The 22,532-nt window shown below is 36.6% G+C and overlaps 1 protein-coding gene across 2 annotated transcripts in view; it reads left to right on the forward strand.

Moving 5' to 3' along the window:
- Positions 1 to 931: 931 nt before the first annotated feature.
- The window catches only part of traf3ip1 (TNF receptor-associated factor 3 interacting protein 1), a 22,003-nt gene continuing 402 nt past the window's right edge, over positions 932 to 22,532 (forward strand). The window contains exons 1-15 of one of the 2 annotated variants that reach the window (XM_043249693.1): positions 932 to 1,201; positions 2,512 to 2,580; positions 6,593 to 6,754; positions 7,951 to 8,079; positions 8,277 to 8,672; positions 8,909 to 8,989; positions 10,274 to 10,349; positions 10,504 to 10,524; positions 11,130 to 11,211; positions 11,647 to 11,736; positions 12,482 to 12,614; positions 12,862 to 12,898; positions 12,998 to 13,071; positions 20,000 to 20,223; positions 21,038 to 22,532. The exon at positions 21,038 to 22,532 is cut by the window's right edge and continues 402 nt beyond it. In XM_043249693.1, coding sequence (XP_043105628.1) covers positions 1,079 to 1,201; positions 2,512 to 2,580; positions 6,593 to 6,754; positions 7,951 to 8,079; positions 8,277 to 8,672; positions 8,909 to 8,989; positions 10,274 to 10,349; positions 10,504 to 10,524; positions 11,130 to 11,211; positions 11,647 to 11,736; positions 12,482 to 12,614; positions 12,862 to 12,898; positions 12,998 to 13,071; positions 20,000 to 20,223; positions 21,038 to 21,203 — 1,863 coding nt within the window. In that variant the 5' untranslated portion in view covers positions 932 to 1,078 and the 3' untranslated portion in view covers positions 21,204 to 22,532. Of the gene's footprint in view, positions 1,202 to 2,511; positions 2,581 to 6,592; positions 6,755 to 7,950; positions 8,080 to 8,276; positions 8,673 to 8,908; positions 8,990 to 10,273; positions 10,350 to 10,503; positions 10,525 to 11,126; positions 11,212 to 11,646; positions 11,737 to 12,481; positions 12,615 to 12,861; positions 12,899 to 12,997; positions 13,072 to 19,999; positions 20,224 to 21,037 lie in introns of both variants that reach the window. The other variant, XM_043249692.1, reaches the window with a different exon arrangement.

Raw genomic sequence — 22,532 nt, forward strand, 5'->3', positions numbered from 1 at the left:
AGCTGAGATGAGTAGCATTTTTGTTTGTTTTAATCTGCGTTATTTAGTTCTCTATTCAGTGTTATATTGTTTAGTTTAGTTTTGCAACTTTTGCACTGGTTTTCTCTAAACTTTTCTACAGACCCCATAGATATTTTTTGGCTATAACTTTGAAAACTATTATATTGTGAGCAAATAAAATAAATAAAATAAAAGTGTTCGTTTTTTTAAGATTATTATTATTATTTGTTATATCACATATTTGCTTCTTTTTAAAGTAACTGATTAATTAATATCTCATTTATTTTATTTAAAATTTAAAATTACTTATTTTCACAAAATGTTCATATATATATATATATATATTTCCCTATCAAAATTATAACTTTTCTATATTAATAAGGAATCATTATTAACAAGCCTTATTAGCTAAGGCTTGTTATTAATAACTAAGACATGAATACAAAAATAGGATATGCAAATATTAGTTAAAAATGATATAATCTGGATTCTATAATCTAATCTGTATTTCTTTTAAATGTTTTAACTATTTGTTAAATTGTGTATTTGCATCTTTATTAATTAATTTAAATTAAAAATTACATTATTTAGGCAATTTAATGATTAATTAATGTGTGTTTACACCATGTTTAATATTATTATTATTATTATTACATTTATTTTTGTTTTGGTAAACAATGCATGTATTAAAATAATATTTTTAAGATAATGCATGAATAAATATTTATGAATACATTAGTCAAAAATAATATTATCTGTATTCTTCCAGTCGGTTTGTGCAGGTAAAAATTATGTTTATTCCAGTTATCCTGCAACATGAAAAAAGTCCTGACATAAATTTAGACAGCTACTTTGTTCTACTGTTGTTTGTTGTTGTCATGGACACCTGTAGCCCTTGACGAGCGCCTGGATTCCGCGCAGGCGCAGAATCCGCCCAGCGGAGGATTGTGGGATAGAAAGCTATCGCCAGGGCAACAGTAGAGTTTAGCGAGCGGAAATCTGCAGCTAGCAGAACAGTAACGGCGATCAATTATTAAAGAAACATCTTTTACCCCAAATACCGTTTTAGTTTGTTGCCATGAACGAATCTGTAGCCAAAAAGACCCAGGAGACTCTGGGAAAAGTGATCAAAAAGCCTCCTCTGACAGAAAAGCTGCTCAGCAAACCGCCGTTTCGATACCTGCACGACATCTTCAGTGAGGTGAGTTGCTCGAAACGTTAGTCTTAAGTCTGACATAAGTGCTCTTTTAGCGCGTTCACCGTCTAAGCGCTCACCTTTATACTTCAAATCCAGTTTATAGGTCTCAAAACGCTAGCCTGCTAATGTAGCCTGCGCGTAGTGTTCAAAAAGATGACATATAAATCTGAATACGTGATTGCCTGATGTGTAAATATGTCATATTAGCTTTAGTGTTTGAACGGCTGGAGATTTGTTTTAGTTTCGGAGTGTAGATGATGTTGGTGTTTTGACGGTGGCTAGTAAGCTAAGTAATACATTGTACTATTGCAGTAAATGTTAAAACACTCAGCAATATCGTCTTTCTTCTGTCTGAGTGTCCATTCAGAGCTCTCGTTGAGCTGTTTACCTGGTTACTAGGCATAGCTCCACACGGTTATGCAAACAAAACCTGAGGGTTTGCGATGAAGCAGATGATCTCGACATAATTATAGGATATACTAGGGGGTAGAAAATAAGGGGGAAAAGTTTGGCAACTTTTTGTGCTGTTGATTTTGTAATTAGGAGTATATTTCCTCAATAAATGGCAACAATTGCTAAGAAACAACAATATCAAACATTTTTTTTCCCCATACTTGAATACCACACACTGAAGAAATTAAAATGAGAGAATCGGAAATGCAGGGATGATGATTAATAATAACAGTAATAATTAATCTTATATCCCTTTAATGCCGTTTTAGGATGAAATCCGTATGCATATGTATGTCAAAAGTCATTTCTAGCATCTAACCGAATGCCAAGATGTTATGATCGTCAGAAACAAATCCGTTCTGTCAGGTGTGGGCAAACTTTTGGTCTTACAGGTAAGTTCGGTAAAGACAGTATTAGGTAGAGGACAGTTAAGGATGTGTGGGTGTGTTTGTGTCCAGGGATAGGCCCAAGGTTTGTAAGCTCAGCTAAGATTAGCTAGACAGATAGAATCACACACCGTCTGTCCACTGTATGCATACTATATGCTTCTCTCGGAGTATACGTGTCACGGTGTAATGTTGTGTTTGGTTGCATTTTGTTTTCATCCTAAATGTTTGTAAATTATTTCTCCATCATTATATGTTGCCATTAATGTGAACCATTTACAAAAGTGATGAAAACTTTGTAGCGCTGCCTACTGAGTGGTCCAAATCGATCACTTATGAGGTACTATTTCACCTTGAATGCTCTTAGAAGGAGGTGGACGAGAAGGCAGTCATTATATTTTCAGCCATTACTTTATATGTGATTATATATTTGGATTAAAAAAAATTTGGTTGTAAAATTTTTTTTTTTTTTAGGTAATACGTACCACAGGCTTTATGAAAGGACTTTATGGAGAAGCAGAGATGAAGTCCGATAATGTGAAGGTAATATTTCCGCGATTCAATTCGATTACGATTATCACGCCAGCTATTTGATTCAGTTCAATATCGCAGTGCATCACGATTACATCGAATTTATTTTAAGCATTTTTATGAAATTCTATAAGCAGGCTGCTTTTTTAAAAATAATTATGTTATGTTATGTTATTATTTTATTAATATATATAATTAATTAATTATTGTTAGGAATTAAAAGTAGGCCTAAATATAGCTTCCAAACATACAAGCTAATAAAATATAATAAAAGACGAGAAAGAAAAAGCACTTTTATTAACTGGGAGTGTTAAGTATCAAAAGTTTACAGACAATTACATTTATGGGTTTTTCTTTTTTAATTGCCATTTAATTATTACACGTAAGATCATAGACGCTGGCCGCTTTAATGGACTGCTTTCAGACTAATGCACGCTATTCCCACATATCAGATGTTTTGTCCTTTTCTCAAAACATAACTGTTTATAACGATTTTGTATCATAAAAGATGCAAGTTCGGTTCACTGCTCCTCGACCTTCAGGACAAAGTTTGTCGTTCATCGAATACGTACTGCATTAAAAAACTTCAGAAATGAAAGCATACGAGTAAAAGACAGCGAGTGGACGTGAAGCGATGCACATGCGTCTAACAACGCTTATTCTGTGCAGTGAATCCCGCCTCGTTTGAAATAGAAAGTGCATTTTAATACTTGTGTGATAAGCGCATATGCAAATGAAATCATGGGCTATGATCGATTATGGTCTACTCAGTTAGAATGGCGCACGTCTGCATCGCTGCAGCTAACAATTTTGACACCCCTAGAAGGTAAGTTACCAAAATTGTCAACATTTGCAGGAATGTACAGGTACAAGTTATGCTTATAATATAAATAAAAAAGCAATTTATATGTAAAATAAATGCTGTTTTGTTTTGTTTTTGTGCGAGCAATTAATCCAAGAGACCAGAAAAAACACGTCACGGTTACCACAAACACATTAAACAGCCAGACTGCTTTTAACAGCAATAATAAGGAATAAATTGCATTTTAAAATAAATGAAGTTGTAATCGTATTTCGCAGTACTACTGTTTTACTTTATAGTAAACGCGGAGAGCGCTTAGATTAAAAAATCTTACAAGCCTAAGCTTTTTAGCTGTTGAATTATATTTTGTCCAAGCTTGAATCGTATTCTTTAAAGCTTTAATTTATTTTCACAGGGAAAAAATAACTTGGGTGCACCTTTAAGAGGTATTTTAGGCTACGTGTGCATATGTAGATGTGCAAAGCAGACACTTATTTCTTGCTTATTACAGTACTACCTTACCATCATATGACAGTTTCACGTTCCTCTCCAATTAATCCACCTACTTGGCAGTGATACATCACGTTACAGTTGACCTCTCGTATCTACCTGATCTTCTGCCTCATTAAGTGCTCTTGGATTCTATAGCCACGGTATCTCAGACTTCCACTCCGCTGTGTTTTTTTGCTGTTGAGGTGTTGACATTGATCAGATAACTAAGCGTAACTCGACTCCCCATTTAATTAGCGTGCCAAAGTCCCACGTCGCGGTGAGTCATGAGGTGTGATAAATCTCCCCGTTAAAAGCTTCGTACCTTTAACTAGCTTTACTTGGATCGGTATCGGTGACCCTGTAAGAGATGCAGGTCACTAGCTCACCGCAGCGCTTCGTGCGCAAAATGAGGCGTTCGTGTCTGATCCTTCTCCAAACGTGGGGCAGTCTGAAAGAGCTCTGGCCTTTGATGTCCCAGCATGCATAATAAATGACCTCTCCACACCTGGGCGAAGCAGGACGGCCTGGCGGTATAACATGACAATGTAATGTTTTGATAGCGCCGCTTTTCAGGGGAATTTACGTACTCACAGCTGTCTATACATAATAACTTGGACAGAAGGAAGCATCTTGATGCCAAAAATTACACAGAAAATCCACCTATTATTTTGTAAGAGTCATAATAATTATATAATTGTTTACAGATGTACTAGTTTTGAAGCTTTGTATTGTCTTTCTGATTTATGCCGATGTAATATAAAAAATAAATGTGAATCCTTTTGTATTGAATTAAGGAATTTCACAATTAAGAATAATGGGAATTAAATATTCTGATATGTCTGGACTCATTATGCTAGATAAAGTATGGAGAGAAAACCTGCTTTATGTCTAAAAGCATACATTTTAAAAGCTCCTAAAATTATTTTCCGCTTTATGCAAAATCTGTTTTTTTTTTTTTAATGTTGATATGCATGTGACATGAGTATGTTTTCATAAACTTTGCATGTTAGAATGATTTCGGAAGGAGGCACTCAAGACTGGAGTAATGCTGTAAGGAATTTAATTTAGCTGTCACAGAATAAATTATGTTTTCAAATATATATTAAATTGTAATGATATTTTACAGTATTATGTTTTTTACTGTAAAATGTGCTTAATTGTCTTATTGTCGTGAATGCATCTTAATCGTCTTAAAATTAGCTTCATTTAATGCAAATGAATATTTTTACATTTTGTGTTGCAATGTATGTGACATATTTTTTATTTTATTTATTTATTTTTTTTTGTGATTTTTTTTTTTTTTGGTGGGGGATTTTAGTGATAAGCTTTATGAAACATTCCTTTCACATGGATATTGTGCAGCCAGTAGCTGGATATTAAACACTGCTGAGTGTGTAAAATCATAACACATCACATCAGCATACAGGTTGTTCTGCCGCTGGGACCTCATTAGGAACCTCATGAAGTATGAAAGCATTAAATGACAATACGAACAGTTGCACTTCATCATAACCAACAATGCAGAAATACAGAAAAAGAGGGTTTAATGGAGTGGATGCATCATCAAGCTGCTGGTTATGATGTATGTACTGTTTTCTTCAAAGCATCAGGATAACTTTAGGTTCATTGTGTAGAGTGAAATTAAGACTAAGCTATATTAACAAAACGACAACAGCAAAAAACATTTGGTGGTGACCAAAAAGATAATTTTAAATCAGTTAAAAAATAATTTTCTTGACGTAACATGTTTATGCAACATTTAATCAGGAAATCTGAGACCGATGTTCTGTCAGAAAGTTTTAAACACACCCAAGTGCCACACAAGTTTTAAGAAGCATTTACAGAATGAGACAAACACCACAGATGATTTACATAAGATGAAGTTACAGTCATCTTGGTTATTATTCAAATTTGTTATATTTGCCCGCATTTATTTGGTCCAAAAAAAGACAATAACATTGTTATTATTATTATTATTATTATTATTAATAATAATAATATTTTAGTTATTTTTTAATATTGGCATATATTTTAAAAAGTAATTTATTCCTGTTATTTTTCATCATTACTCTAGTATTCAATATCACATTTTCCTTCAGAAATCATTTTAATATGCTGCTTTGATGATCAGGAAACATTTTTTGTTGTTATTAATGTTGAAAATAGTTATTTTGCTTAATGTTTAGGGATTCTAAAAGATCTATTATAATATACAAATACAATAATCTATTAAAATATGCAAATGTCTTATCATATTTGGTCAGTTGAATGCGTCCTTCCTATATAAAAGTAAAAAAAAAAGTTTTGTCTTATATACCCAAAAAAATAGATTTTCTTAAAACATAAAAACAGTTTCTATATCTTTCAAAATGTACAGAATTCTAAATATATCACATATTATAGATCAATTCGAATAAGATGATGTTTGTTTATAATTTCAATGAAAGTAAATTAACGTCACTGAGAAGTATATTTTTATACTGGATGGATGCATGTTGATTTTTCTAAGTGCCTGCCTTAGCATTTGTCCAATGGCTGTTTTCTGCATCCTTACTGATCCCAAGCAGAATTCCAATTCAGCTGTGCTAGCAGTAACAGCATTAGCTTATGCAGCGGCGTGTGTTTCAGGTGGACTACCTGTTTGTTTGGGCAAGTGTTCGAGACTTGTTTGAGAATATACATTATGTTTGCAATTCTGTTTCAACTTCTGTATTCTCTTGTACCCTTCAGGACAAAGACTCAAAAATAGTGTTCCTTCAGAAGGCCATTGATGTTGTGATGCTGGTTAGCGGAGAGCCCTTGGCTGCTAAACCCGCTCGAATTGTAGCCGGACACGAACCAGAGAAGACCAACGAGCTGCTGCAGGTCATTGCTAAGTGCTGTCTCAACAAGGTCAGTCTTGCGATTAAAGACCACTCAGCTACAATGCTTCTATATGGCAGGATTCGCTCAAAGCCATTTAACTAGTGAATGACTCAAAACTAATGATGTCTAAGCAAGGGGTAATTTATAGACGTATTCATTTAATTGCACCCTTGAGCTTTTCTGAAGGTTAAGGAGCGATGGAACATCGCCAGCAGCGTTATCAGGGGAACCCACTGATGCCTGCAGGGCAAAGAGCAGGTGCGAAACATCGAGCTGAATGACAGCTCTGCTGCTCTACAGCACATTGGGATATTTTATATGTTGCAAGAGAAAAAGACTTGAGAACACAGTGGTGAAAGTTGCTGTATGGCTAAAGATTATGGTGCGACAGGTACTGGAAAACCGACAATCCTGTTCTGTCACTTTTGAGCAAAATTTTTGACCTTTTATTGCTACAGGAGGATTGTAGGTAGCTCCGAATGGTAGCATTTTTTCACCTGTGGAATGCAAAAGAATGCATTTTGAACAATGTCGTTGTTGCACTTACAGAATGGTAAGGGGCTGTTAAACTACAAGGATAAAAAATACCATAAAACTGTCACACAAATAGTCCATAATACATTTTATGAAGTCAAATGATAGCTTTCTGTGAAAAGCAAACCAAAAATAAGTGGGCAATAAAACTCAAGTACAAAAAAACCTCAAACTAAGTTAAAGTTAAATGCATATATATACACACACACACACACACACACACACACACACACACACACACACACACACACACATATATATATATATATATATATATATATATATATATATATATATATATATATATATATATATATATATATATATATATATATATATATATATATATATATATATATATATATATATATATATATATATATATATATATATATATACACATATATACACATATATACACATATACACACATATATATGTCAGCCGGTCATGTCAAATTGTTTTGTATAGTGCTCTTCACAAAACACATTGCTTCAAAGCAGCTTTACAGAAAGCGATACTCTGTGCACATATATTTAGCTGATTTTTTTTATCCAGAGTGACTAATAGTCCATTTATTCCACTGAGATCATTAACCACCATGCTGTAAGATCTTACTGAGGGTTGCTTGAGTCTTGTGTTCAATATATCAAGCTATTGTTAAACATTGTGTTCTGTCCTTGTTCCAGCTTCCCAGCGATGAGGCTGTTAGACGAGTGTTAGCAGGAGACAAGGTAGATCAGAAGGGGAAGCCCAGCACCTCCAGGTCCCAGGACAAGGAGAACAGAGAGGGCAGGGAGCACCACCGAGACCGTGAGGTGAGACCTGCTTGAGGCTTTGACCCGGTGACATTTCCAGCTGAACCAGACTTTCCTGTTGTCTTATATCAATTTTTCATTCATTAACTTGTCTCCCTTGGGCTTTTTATTTGAGTCATGGAATTATTAAGATGTTTGGGGGATGATGGAGATGTTATGAAAGTGATCATTTAATTTATTATCTGGATGTTGTCCAGGAGAAGAAGGGCATCAAGGAGAGCAGCGGTAGCAGAGAACAGAAGGATCCAGATCAACCGAAAGATCAAGAGAGCAAGAGGGACGACAAGGACCGTCGGCGAGATGCTGATAGGACAGACAAGGGACGCGAAAGAGACCGGACAAAAGACAGAGACAGAGACAAGGACAAGAGCCGGGATCGGGAGAAAGACAAATCCAGAGACAAGGAACGGGAGAAGGACCGCAATAGGGACAAGGAGAGAGAACGAGATAAAGAGAGGGATAAGAAAAAAGAATCTCACAAAGACAGAGAACGAGACAAGGAGAGAGATCGCGAGCGCGAGAAAAGACGGGAGAGAGAAAAAGAACGACACAGAGAGACTGACGAGAAGATAAAGGACAGAGGCGATAAAAAGGTTTGCTCACATGATTTCATGATTGAGAACCACGGTGACAAAATAATCAATTTTACCAGCCTTATCCCTAATCAGATTAACTCACTTGCATTCAAAGAGAAATAATGTTTTGGAATTTGAACATAAACAAAATGAATTGCATTCTGCACTATTTCTAGACCTTAAAGCAAATTTCTCTAACATTTAAACATAAAAGTCTCACTCAGTACTTAATAACTGCCGGTCTTCTTCCATAGATCAAAGCAGCGGAGGAGATCGGCAAACCAAAGCCTCACCCAGAGGTTGCAAGTAAAACACATGAAGCCAAAGCAGATGAGGTAAGATTGATTGCTCTCGTAGCCTGCGGTTACGCCCTTTACATTTGTTCTGTAGGCACAGGCCATCATCAAGGCTGGTTGACGTAACATTCCTCATAGTTTATTGTTCTTGTCTTTGTTCCTGTGAATTGGAGGCCGAGGGTGGTGAACTGGAGGTACGAGTCTTTTGTGATGTCAGTGACTGATTGGCTTTGCTGTAGAATAATGGGTGTTTTGCATATTTGGCGTTGCGCAAGGAGAATCTTTATGGTGGAATTTCTTTCTAACACCCAGGTTGAGATATTAGTAAAATTAGTAAAATTAGACCTGCCGGAGTAACATTTTAATATTTCTTTTAATTTTAAATCGTTTTAAGTGTCAATATACAGCACTGCTTCCAAACATTTGTAGTCCGTATTCCATTTTAATATGCCATTTTAATAATTTGCTTTTAATAAATATACCTTACTATTATCAGTGTCGTAAACGGTTGTGCTGTGAGATATGTTTGCGGACACCTTGATTAAGTATTAAGAAAGTTCAGAGTTAATAAAATAAAATAAGTACAGGGAAAAAGGACTACTGGTGACAAGAGGCAGAAGTATTTATATTTATAACAAATCACTGTAAATAATAACAATATCCAAAGAAACAGCAATGCTTGGATGTTGCATTTCTAGACAATGTTAACTTGTAGGTTTTTGTGCACAGACAATAGAAAACAAGATGCATGCTCATTCTCACTTCAACAATATACCGTATATATACTCCTGCTATTTTTAACAGTGAGTTAGGCAGATTATGTCACAATTTCCCACAAGTTTCCCACAATTCTCAGTTTTGTTTTGTTTAGTTTTTTCGGTAGTTTCTGTTTTAGGTCTGTTCAAATCCCTAAAGCGTTTTACTTTACTTTAGAAAGTGTCTAAAGTTTTGTCGCTTCATGTCCATGTGTCTTTGCAGCTTCAGTAGCTTCTCATTTAGAGCAGTAAGTTTTTTTTTTTTTGGCTACATAAATGTTGAAGTCTTAAGGCCCTTGCTGCGCTTTGTTTTGTCTCCATTCAGCCTACAGATCTCTCTGAAATGCAGGTAATTTCTGTTTGTCCCAAGAAGTTAAATGTTATCCGCATTTTCTTATTGGCCGATTTTATTTGTGCAACAGCAGCCCAGAAGATGAATTCGTCTTTGAGGGTCTGTATAGAAAGAGGGCTCACGTGTTTATTGGCTAATGTCAGTTTAAGTGCTCCGCAGGAGAGGAACTCCTAGTGTAAATGTATGGAAACTAATGTCTTTCCTCATTCCTTTCAGATTGAGAGTCCTTCCCGGATTCCGAGGCCCTCATCGGCTAAAGGACAGCGGCGGTGGCCCAAAACGGGAGGTCAAGGTACTAAATATCTTACTTAACAGACCCTATTAATTATTGATGTACAGTGCCTTAATGCATTGTTGCATGACATGTTTAGTTGTTTCTTGCAGCACAGCAGATATTGTTTATTGTGATCAGTCTTAATGACATGAATTATGTATCTCTGTTTCAGATGAGACTGATAGTGAAGGAGGTAAGATTTGTTTTCATTAGTAAGAGCACTTTTTTTTTATACTCAACACAATTTTTTATACTAAATATGACATAGTAGTTTTTGTCTGCCAGATAATAAATATATTAGTTATTTTTCTCTTCTCTAAAAGAGAAGCCAATCATATTTCATAATGCTTTAAAGTACACCTGCATGATGTAAACTTAAATTCTTTCTTTTCTTTTTCTTTTTTGGCTGTAATATAATTAATCAAATCTTGCCACAGTCCAGATTGGCACTTTTGTTTTATAGAAGCTATTTTAATATGGCTATATAGCAGTAACAAGAACAGAAATGAATAAATAGATAAGTAAAATATTAATTATAATAATTGAATAAATTACAATGTATTGAAAGAAAGTAAATTTAGATAAATACAAATGCTGTTTTTGATCAAATTCTAAAAAATACAAGATTAAATTGCAAATTTGGGAATATTAATGGTGCGTGTTGCATTATTAAATGCATGTTATGCAACTCAAACATGCTTATTTCTGTGGACCGAGCCGCTCCGATTCACCTGACCACACCACTTGTGTGTAAATGAACACAAAATATACAACACTAATTTTTCTTTCTTTCAGAAGGGGAAGCCCCTTCAGCAGAGAAACCACTACCCTTAGAGAACGGAGACATTGCAGATTCGGTGCCACCTCAAACAACACACAGGTTTGTTCCTTTTTTTTCCTTTGTTCCTTATTTCTTAATTAGTGGTAATGATCCCGTGAGTGTGTTGATTTAAAGATAAGAATGGCTGCATTTCCATCCAATGATAACACAGTAAGCCGGTGTGATAATGTGCTGAGGTGTTTGTGGGTGGATGGAGTGTCTCATATATGCCCCCTTGAGAGATTGTCTGGCAGCGGAAGCCTCTGATGCAAATCCCTCACTTTCACTGCGCTGTACCGCAAGATCTAACCACAAGATATCACTCTCATTCAGATCATTACTCTTGGTTTTCGAGATTGTTTTTGTAAGCATTTACCCATATAGGAACGTCCTGTTACTTAAACTCCCTTCGCATGCGTACTTGGCAAAGAGCACTTGTACGTTTCCTGTGTGAATGTATTTGTTCTTCTTTTGTTTGAATGTTTATGTGTGTAGAAGGTTACCGCGGCCTAGCAGCGCTCGACCGGCAGCCCCCCGCGTCAAACGACAGGAGAGCTACACTGATCACGTGACCCCGGCGGAGAGGTGAGAGATCGCGCTCATCAGGCTCTCAGTTTCTCACTTTATATTAAAGCAGCAAGCCACAAGCGGGCTACATTTCAGTGGTTTTACTTTAGGCAGGGTGTTCTTACCTGTAACACCCCCTTAACGTTTTCTAACAGGGAGATAAACCATTCAAAGTTAGGGCATGGAAAAAAGGTATTATTTTTTTTTTTTTGAAGAAGAAGAAGTCTCTTATGCTCTTCAAGATTGTATTTATTTGATCTAATACAGTGAAACGGTATTATTGTGAAATATTAATGCAACAGAACATTTCACATGGTTCTACAGAATTGTATTTTTTTTTTTTTCATGAATAACTCAGTTTTAATTCCTTTTATTATTTTCAGTATTGAAAATAGCTGTGCTGATTAATGTTTTTTATGAAAAGTGAAACATTTATTTTCAGGGTTATTTAATGAACAGAGAGTTAAAACAAGCATTTACAATTTTACTAAATATTTCAAATAAATGTCTTTGCTGTCACTGTAGTGCATTTATGTACCAATCATCAATTTACCATACCATACTAGTATCAATTTATATTTATATATTTATCTATCTATCTATCTATCTATCTATCTATATCTATATATATATATATATATATATATATATATATATATATATATATATATATATATAAGATTATATATATATATATATATATATATATATATTTTTTTTTTTAAGTCATTAAAGTCATTAAGAATGAATGTTTTTTTCTCAGGCTGGGCAGTGGCAAGACCCCTGCGACTGTGATTTTGGATGGAAGGAAGCTTTCTGAAGATGAGGATGATGAAGATGGGCAGTTTGTGGTGGAGGAGGCATCTGCTCCTCCTCCTGACATACCTGAAATTGAGGTAGTGTAGACGCGCTGTATAAGAGCTTATTAGCAAAAACAGATAACATAGTTTTTAACAATTCTTAAAAAAATCATGTTTTTTTGTTTGTGCACTCCAATTAATCTCAGTCAAACCTAAACTGGGTTATCCTGAGTAGGTTAAAAATAACTTGGAAGTTATCTGTTTTTGCACACAAACTCTTTATATCAATGTAGAATTCAGATAAAATCGTGTCATAATTGTCAGACTAATTGTTTCATTACAGCGTAATTCGCTTGAGCTGCAAGGAGATGACAAACACGGTGAGTCATATTTAATCATTCATCCTAAAATTTGAGAATTATCCCTTTAAAAGCACACTTCAGGTCAGAAATCATTGAATGGTTTTCATTTTTTGATAGGTGGACTTGTGAAAAAAATCCTAGAGACTAAGAAAGACTATGAATCATCTCCATCCACAAAGTCAAAAGAACAGGTATGATTTTATATTTTGTTCTCACTCATACCACTAGGTGGCAGTGCTATTCCGTCCATTTTTTCTTTTTTCTTTTCCACAACAAAATTCCAGTAACGTGAGTAAATGCATTTCAAAATCTCTTAATCAAGGGAATCAGCGTTTTTGTGCCTTACAATACCTCAGGGACATCTGACCCAGTGCACCGTCAGTTTACTAAAGAAAGCAACTTTGCAAATGGAGTGGAGAAATGTAATCGCGGTCCCACAGAGCCACGGTGTTATTTTCTTTAACGGAGCTTAAATAATTAGAGCAAAACAAGCACGATGGCACCATTCATGCTGTTTAGATTTTTAACATGGTTAACTATTGTGGCTTGTTCATTTCTGAGTTTTGTTGTTTTTGGTAACTGAATTGCAAATTAAAAAGCAGAATGTGCCGGTGGCTTGAATTTTATTTAGGTCTAAATTGGATGATATCTGAAGTTTTTTTTTTATCAACGAGAGCATAAAGATTTATTAATGGAACATGGATTAATATTAAGATATCCAAAAAGCAATAAAACGGATTTTACTCTTCGGGCAAAGTTTCAAGGTGCTAGGTGCCTTTCTTTTCTGGCCAGAAAATTTGTGGAAAGATTTCTCAGGATTGGAGAATATGGTTATCAGTCCAAAGTGGCACTTTTTGAACGTCTTCGCATATTTTACCTTAAATTGTGAGCCAGTGAAGTTGAGAACAGTGTGGTTTGAGATTTGAAGACGTCCTGTCCGTGGCCTGGTGGAAGGGGCCATGTGTACTGGGTGGTCTGCCCTAACCGGAACGGATGCTTCGCTCTATCTGTCCGTCACTGGCTGTAGGCCTGATGGATGCAGTGTTTGGTGGTGACCTTCATGCAGAACCCTGCTCTTTCACCTCGACTTCCCACCTTAGTCACATGCTCAGAATGGCAGTGGGGACAAATAGGGGTGGGAAATTTTTACTTTTCTCAGCTAGAAACTGCCTTGTACTTAAAGGTTATTCAGGATTTCAAAATAACTGTAATATTATTAATAATGCCATTTTGCATATCTTCCGGTCTAAAGGTGCCTTTATGCAAAAATTGAAACCCATTTGAAATGGTATAAGAGCAGTTGTGATCTATAATTCAGCCTTTTTTAAAATTAGTTTTCAGCTTATATGCACTACTTTTAAATAGTTTGGGGTCAGTTAATTATTATTTTTAAATAAATGAATACATTAATCATGTGTTAAAGTGCCCCTATTATGGATTTTTGAAAATGACCTTTCATGCAGTGTGTAGCACTATGAAAGAGCCCATGCCTGCCACCAAATAAAAAATAATAAATGTTATTGTGACTTTTATTTCAGAATTGCGATACAAACTCGGAAATATGACTTATTTTCTTTAGAATTGCAAGATATAAAATCAGAATTGAGTGTATAAATTATATAAACTCGCAAGTTTTTTTATATATTTAAAAATCTATTTGTAATTTAATTATGAATAATGAAATTTAACAAGCAATGTCGAGTAGGGTTGATGTTAACTGAAGTGGCATATTTTTTTCAGGGCCTGATTGAGGCCCCATTACATTGCGTTATAACACTATGTGAGCGGTTAATAAGTTCATCAACTTATTAAAAAGTAAATTTATACAGATTTGTAATGACATGACGGTGAGTATACGCTCACAAAGGTTTCGTTTAGTTAATTAATTAGCGATATTGTGAATAGAAGGCATGAGGTCTGTGTGTCTCTGCACACGGTGAGCTGCTCCCAGCTGGCCCTCACAGCCAGCTCTTCTCCCTCCTGTGTTCTTGATTTCAAAACAATCAGACTGGATTTCCTTTCAATCCCAAATAATCAAATTAGATTTCCCCCATCAAACGCAAGCCAACTCCGGGCTGGAATCTGAGCGCTGCTGGCTGCGCTTTCCTAATTGACTTAATTTAGCCTCATCAGCTCTCTAAATTCTCCTTCTTAATTGCGGTGCATGAAATGGGCGTGCGTTTTCGGGGCAGTACATTTTAACCTGCGCACCGCACCTCTCCTGTCTAGTCAGCTGTATTGAAAAAAAAAAACTGTAATGACTTCCTTCCTGACTTGAAAGGGGGGTGAAGGTCACCGCAATAAAGCGGCTGCTCTCCTGTAATCACGGTGTAACATCCAGGGTTAAAAATGTAAATATTGAGCTTCCTTATCCTCCCCGACAGGTTTGAAGTTACAGGGCTCGTAACTCATTCTACAAATACGAGCTTTCACTTTCAGATCTCTCCAGGATTTTGAGTTTACAGAGATCGCCACATCAAGTGCGTATGACTTAATGTCTTCAGAACGACCACAGAATTTAGAGTTTTGACTATTTAGTAATTCCAAAGGTGAAACCGAGCCAATGACTCATTCTGTGGCTTTATTAGCTCGAGCTTTCCGTTCCGCTTCGCAAGTGGAGATTTACCTCGCCGGGGTCGACAGAACTTCATTTATTAAGATCCGCTAGGCTGTTATTTTTTCATTTGACTGAAATAACTGGACATACGCAATATCGCGAAGGGCCGTTTCTCCATCAGTGTACTTTTTGCTGCTGACCTTTGTTGTGACCCTCCAGATCACGTGTATATTATTCTAAGATACTTCTTGTAGGGCGTCTTTTTTGTTTTGAGAGTATTGGCCCCTGACAGCAGCTGCGTTTTCATAAGCTTTTTTTTTTTTTTTTTTTTTTTTTCTTTCTCCTCCTTCCTTTTCCCTCTTTTGCGCCATCAAATTAGCCTGATGAAGGTTTGCAATGTATAAATAAACCCCATGGCACACAAATGGATGGCTGTTGAGTGAACGCCACGCCAGCTCGCGCTCTGCAGAACAGGCAGGAAAATAAATAGTCATCCCTTCAGGACCGTGTCTTTTGTAAACATCTACCTTCTTGTTGGAAATGTTAAGGAAATGACTCTCGTTGCATTCCTTAACATTTTGCCCTCACGGAGAGACGATTGACATCTCTGTGGAATGACCCCGGAGGTTACTGCGAAGTACCACGGTACGGGTCTCTGAAGTCTGATAGTGTAATTGGTCGCGTTTTAACCTATTATTTCAGTCCTACCGCTGTCTGGTTTTCATAAGCTGAACTGTCATACGCTGTGGTTCTGTGGTGATCTGCTTAGCACGCAAGTGCAGGACGGTGATCTCAGCGGTGACCCCCACGGGGCCGAACTGACCCTTCCATCCTGTGTACACGACTCTGCCTCTCTGCACTTCACTTCATCCCAGCTATTTTTATGATGTTGCTGGACGGGGCCCGTGTTTTCCCCAAGGAGGAAACCCCTAAACATTGCTAAACAATTAATCTCTACCCTTTGAGTCAGCGTTAGACCCACCATGGTGTTTTTTTTTTTTTTTTTTATGCTGGTTGCTAAAAAAGGACCACTGCCATTGTTTAATTCTTTAACCAGTTTAAGTGCGGTTTTCTGTAAAAATTAATTTAATTTTTGGACATTTGATTCATATATGGAAAATGTTAAATGTTTAATGTTAAAAAGGGTTCCAATCTAGTCTGAAGGGTACAACCCAGTGTGTTATTGTACCCAATCAAAAATTAAAACTTTTATGTCACTTTCAAATGATCAGGCAGTCATTCCCCGATCGATACACCAGCTGGCACAAATATATTACATTTTCGAATATCATTTCTGTCTGCTGAGCTGTCCTGTCCTCGTAGACTGCCTGCAAAAACAAATACCCCTCCAGTGTAGCAGCTATGATTCATTTTCCCTCTTGTTGCTGGCTTGAATCAATCTGACGAATAACTGAATTCATCAGCAGTTACTGAATCAATCTCACTTACTGAGCTGTAAGTTATTGTTCCTGCTAGTGATGCCCATTGTGAAATGAAGCAAATTTTTACTAAAGGCACATCAAATCCTTACGTAAGATCATTTTTGGCTGGTTGGAGCTGATCCTTCACTAAGCTCCTGTTGCGGTGGTTACGTGATAAGCTTTATCATTTACATCGGAGAAAATAATTTCAGGCATATATAGGCATTAAATAAACATCTATATCTTGTGTTACAGTTACTGGACAAATATTATGGGATACATTTTTTTATATATCGCAAACTCCCGATGCAAAATATGCCAGTTTTTGCTTCTTGAAGATGAAGTGCTTGATTTCTGTGCCACTAGAAGTATACCTAACTAAATGCATTGTTTTTTAAGCAGTGGGTTTAAGGATAAAACTACCTGTCTGTCCAAACAGTGATAGGAAAGCAGAGGCTGCGTGTTTAAAGTTTGCCATAGTCAACCTAACCACAAATGAAAAAGGAAAAACTATTCTCGTTTCTGTTGATGTAAGCCCAGTTTCTCATGAGTCACGTTTGAACCGAACATTTTAGATCTACAGTACCGTGACACTGCACCACGATGGACGTTTCTGAAGTTCATCATTCTCAAGAGGACTGCAAGACTCCTTGCCAGAGCACTAATTTGAGCAGCGCTGTTCTGCTTCTTTTCGTAGTTCTTTATTAGCACTCTATAAATCATGCATTTTGCATGCATTACTTCATTAAGAAAATTGGGCTTGCAGCTGAAGGCTCAGATCCACATAGCAAGGTAATGAGGCGTCCTAGTGCAAGAGGCTTCGGCCCAATGCATCTGCGTCTCTGGAAGCCACCTGCCCCAGGCACACTGACTCCATGTCCCGTTTGTGTCACTGTCTGAGATAATGGCAAAACCTGTCCTCTGCTGCCTCGTGCAAAACAAATATTTTTCTTGGGCGCAGCGAAGAGAGAGGAAAATGAGAGCCCCTATAAACGATTGATTTATGTCCTTCGAGACAGAAAGCTGAAGTTTTTCTTTTCTCTTCGACTAAGGGGTGAGGTGCAGGAGGACGGCAAACAGAGCGAATCTGGCTTGGCCTTCTCGCTCCACGAACAGTGGGCCGAATGTGCTGGTCGGTGTTTGTGTAGAGGGGGTGTTTAGGGGCCAGGGAAACCACCCACATTGCAGACAACTATTAGACGTTTCAATCCGAACACACTTGTAAACCACAGAGAGAGGGGGGAAATTAAGTTAGTCTTTCTTCTCACGTGTTTGTTAAGAGTTCTAGAGCAAAGCGGCATAGTTAAACTTTGAAGTGTTTGTAATATAGTTACCCAACTCTGTAAAGTTATAACAATAAACTTGAAGTTTCAAAACACAGTTGATTAGAGACCGACTCTTTATGAAAATATTTTCTGATTTGTAGTAAGTTTTACATATTTTATAAATAAAGTAAAAGTATACATAACTATATAAGTTAAGTTTATCTGTCTACTTTGTACGTTGATACCATTATTTAATATTATTTGTAGATTTATAATATAATTATTTTTACACACCCTTATAACTATGCATTGAAATAAATGTCACTATTTACCTACTTATTTTTTATCATATATATGTGTGTATGTGTATGTATGCATTTTTAGTGTGTGAAAATCTATAGGCTGAAGTTGATTTGACAATCAGGTTTTGAATCGATTCATTAAAGTAATTGGAATTTGAATCAAATAAAATTAATCAAACTTTCCAACTCTAACACCATTTTTGCTTTTGAAGTTTATTAAACCTTAAGGGCTAGCAATTCAAGTGCCTAAATAAAAAGTTGACTAAAATCATCTAAAAATATTCAGTGTTGTTCAGTTATACATAACTATAAAATAATTGCAAATATATTGTAATTATGTCAGTTAAATTGATCACTTTTTTTTTTTTTTTTTTTAGGTTCATGTAATGCCTATTTTGATAAGGACGTTTTTGGTTATTGTATTGTCATGTAGCTCGGGTTTGATGTGTCCCGCCGTAGAAAGGAAGTTGTTGGTATTAATAACCAGAATGACATGAATTGCTTGGAGTTCAGCTTGAAACGAGGTAAATGTGAAGTAGTTGTTACCGAATACTGTTGTAAAATAACTTCACTGCCATAGCCTGTTACTAAAATAAACAGCGTCACGTCTTGCACGAGGGTGTGTGTGTGTGTGTGTCTGAGTGGGACAGAGGCAGTAAGAGTAAAGCCTGTTTGGCCTAGTGCCACACACAGCCTGTGGCCCCAGCTGAGTAAATAGACACGGGCCCTGTGTGCCAGGGGGGGCCATCTTGCGCTCGGCTGAAGGGTGACTGGGGCAGACCAGGACCCCCCAACCACACTGCATACAGAGGAGGCCTTCAGTAACCACTCACTCACATTATAGATCCCATGTCTCTTTCGTTTTGATCTTTATATACATTGCAAGGTTTGTATAATTCCTGCCTTGAAATTCTAAACATTTGTAGCCTTGACATTGAAAACCACTAAATGCAGACTTCTCCCCGCTGCTTTTTTTCCCTAAAGTATATTGTTGGTAGGTATAGATTTCCTCTAACCTCATTTATAGCATTCATCTGAAGTGCTCCCCTATGGGAGTGACTTCCCACTAGACATTTTTCAGCTGTAAGCTTCATTTACTTAGTCGTTTGAGAATCAGAAAACACGATTGGCCATTAGCAGCCCTTGCGATTGAAGAATGAACTGGCGTGATGTAATGTAACAGAAGAAAGAAGGTCATACAGGTTTGAAATTACATGAGGGCGAGTAAGTGATGCGCTCATCCAAGTGGCTAATTGGCATATACACACTGATTTACAGTGTGAAAGATTTACTAAAGCTGTCACTTGGGCTTTCAAAGGGTTTTTATATGCACCCAGTAGGGAAATAAGGTACACTCCAGTCGCTCTTTTCCCTGGTTTCCAAGACAATTAACATTGTCACAATTTTGTGTTGTGATTGGGTTATCCTACGAATGCACAATTATAGCTTAATGTGAAAAATCTTTCAAAATTGCCAATAAGTGACAATGGATCAAAGAGAAATTAAGCAGTCGTTTGGCAATTTTTTTCAGACGAATGTTGATCTGTTTCCTGTGGTTCTGTCTCTCTCTACAGGATCGGTCACTGGTGTCAGAGTCGTCTCGTAAGAAGGAACGCGAACTGGTGGCGAAAGAGATTGAGCGACTGCGTTTGTCCATTCAGACAGTGTGTCGCAGCGCTCTTCCTCTCGGCAAGATCATGGACTACATTCAGGAGGATATGGACTCCATGCAGAACGAACTGCAGACCTGGCGCAAAGAGAACAAGGAGAGCGCGCAGGCTCTGCTGCAGGAACAAAGGTGCACGTGCATATTAGCTCTGTCCTTATCCTTAGTTACCGGTCTTGCTGGATACTGTCTACATAGACAGCATCCTAACAGAAGTGAAGTCTTTTACAGGAACACGTCACTTTTTTGGAAAATGGACTCATTTTCCAACTCGAGTTAAACAGATGGTCTGGCGATAGCAATTTTAGCTGTAGCTTAGCATAGATCATTTAATCTGATCAGACCGAAAATGGTAAGAGTTTTAGTATTTTTCCTATTTAAAACCTGACTTATATAGTTACATCGTGTTTTAAGACGGACGTATATATGATATAGCTAGGAACTAGGTTGACAAGGAAAATGCTAGGGACTGTTTTCAGGCACTGCATAATATCATTGCACCTGCTGCACCCATGGTACGAGAGCAAATGATCCTTGATCATTACGCCGGAATGAGAGCATAGTTACTAGTTACATCAGTCTAGAACATGTACACGATGTAACTATAGAAGAGTCAAGTTTTAAATGGGAAAATTATTGAAACACTTTGGTCATTTTTGAATGTGCTGCTAACGGTCTGATCAGATTCAATGATCTATGCTAAGCTACGGCTAAAAGTGATCTGCCAGACTTGGTGATCGGCTGAATGGATTCAATAAATATAAAACTCAACTGTTTAACTCTTGGGCAGTTGGAAAATGAGCCTAAAAGTGGTGTGCTCCTTTAAGTGATAGATCTGGAACTCAGTTTTGTACTTGTTGGTTGAATGAGGCAGTTTTGGTAGTCATTATGATTGAGACATCCGAGTGTTTTTGTTCATTAAGTTGTTCCTCTGTCTATATCTCAGAATCACAGACGGCGTTGTGGAGCCTCTGAAGGCCGAGCTCGCTGAACTGGAGCAGTTAATCAAAGACCAGCAGGACAAGATCTGCGCGGTCAAGTCCAACATCCTGAAAAACGAGGAGAAGGTCCAGAAGATGGTATCCAGCATTAGCTTCTCCTCACAAACGTGAATAGCAGCACATCCCAAAAGAAACCTGAAGTACTGAGCAGCAGGGAGAGCTCCTGTTAATAGATCCGATGTCTTTGAGCTGCACCGGAAAGAGTTCAGAAGGTGCAGGTACAGTCAGGAGTCACTCTCTTCAAACCCCCTTCATGTAAGGTGCCTTCTGTTAGACCCAGGATCTGTTTGCGCTGGTCCTTTGGGATTCTCAAACACACTCAAACGTCTGCAGTAGATTTGCACTCGTCACTTGCTTGAAAGATAAATGTGTGTGGTCACCATACTGATGTGTCCTGTATTTTTTAAATAGGACCTTGATTGCATTCCATGTTCTCTTAGGAAAACAGACCGACTGGTTTGTTTTATGTGATTTTTATTTAGCTTTTTTCCATTCAGACTGACAGGTGTTTTTTGTCTCACAGGAGAATATTGGCAACATATCATATATGTATATACAATTATTTATATATGTATATGTGTGCATAGAAACTGTGGAAACTTGTTTCTGCCATTTCTGGGATTAAATAAAAAAAAAAAAAAACTTTTTATCTCACAGAATTCTGAGAAAGAAAGGCAGAATGTGAGATATGAACTTGCAATTGTAATTAAAAAAAAACAACCAAAAAAACAGAATTTTGAGAAAGTCAAAGTTTTTTATTTAGCGCAAAAAAACGGCTGCGACATTTATAATTCAGATAAAAGGTCAATTATGTAAACTCAGAATAGTGAGAAAGTAAGTCAGATTTCTGAGTTTATGTCTGGCAAATTATATTCTTAAAATTGTGAGAGAAAAAAGTTCAAATTGTGAGATAAAAAGTCACATTTATATTTTTTATTTATTTATTTAAGCTGTGGCTGAAACCGGCTTTCATGGAAATGTGACGTATATATGTATAGATATATTTTAACGTAACTTTCTAAAGCTGCTAGTAAGCAATAGAATTTTACAGATGTGCATTAGAATTGCCAAAAATTAGAGACACACCGCAAGCGCACCTTTGCACTTTGATGAATGAAACTGTAATACAGCACATCATTTACCTGTACACATCCGAAACCTCTCAGCTTAATATATGTTCAAAAAAATACAAGATGAGATTGCATAAATGTCTTTTTAAGCCAATTTATCATACAAATCAAGAAATGTATCTCGTTGAACAGTACATGTGTGTAATTTCAAATTCATATCAATGATTATATTTCATTTGAGAAAACATGACTGAGAAACTTTTTTTAAGAGGGCTGTTGAGAGCGTTTTCTACTGCAAACCGATCCACGAAGCAATTGTTACATCGAAAATGTCTATTTTGATAAGGTTACGTCAGGAAAACTGTGTTAG

The sequence above is a fragment of the Puntigrus tetrazona genome, chromosome 9 (assembly GCF_018831695.1).
Source record: "Puntigrus tetrazona isolate hp1 chromosome 9, ASM1883169v1, whole genome shotgun sequence".
Taxonomy (NCBI): Eukaryota; Metazoa; Chordata; class Actinopteri; order Cypriniformes; family Cyprinidae; genus Puntigrus; species Puntigrus tetrazona.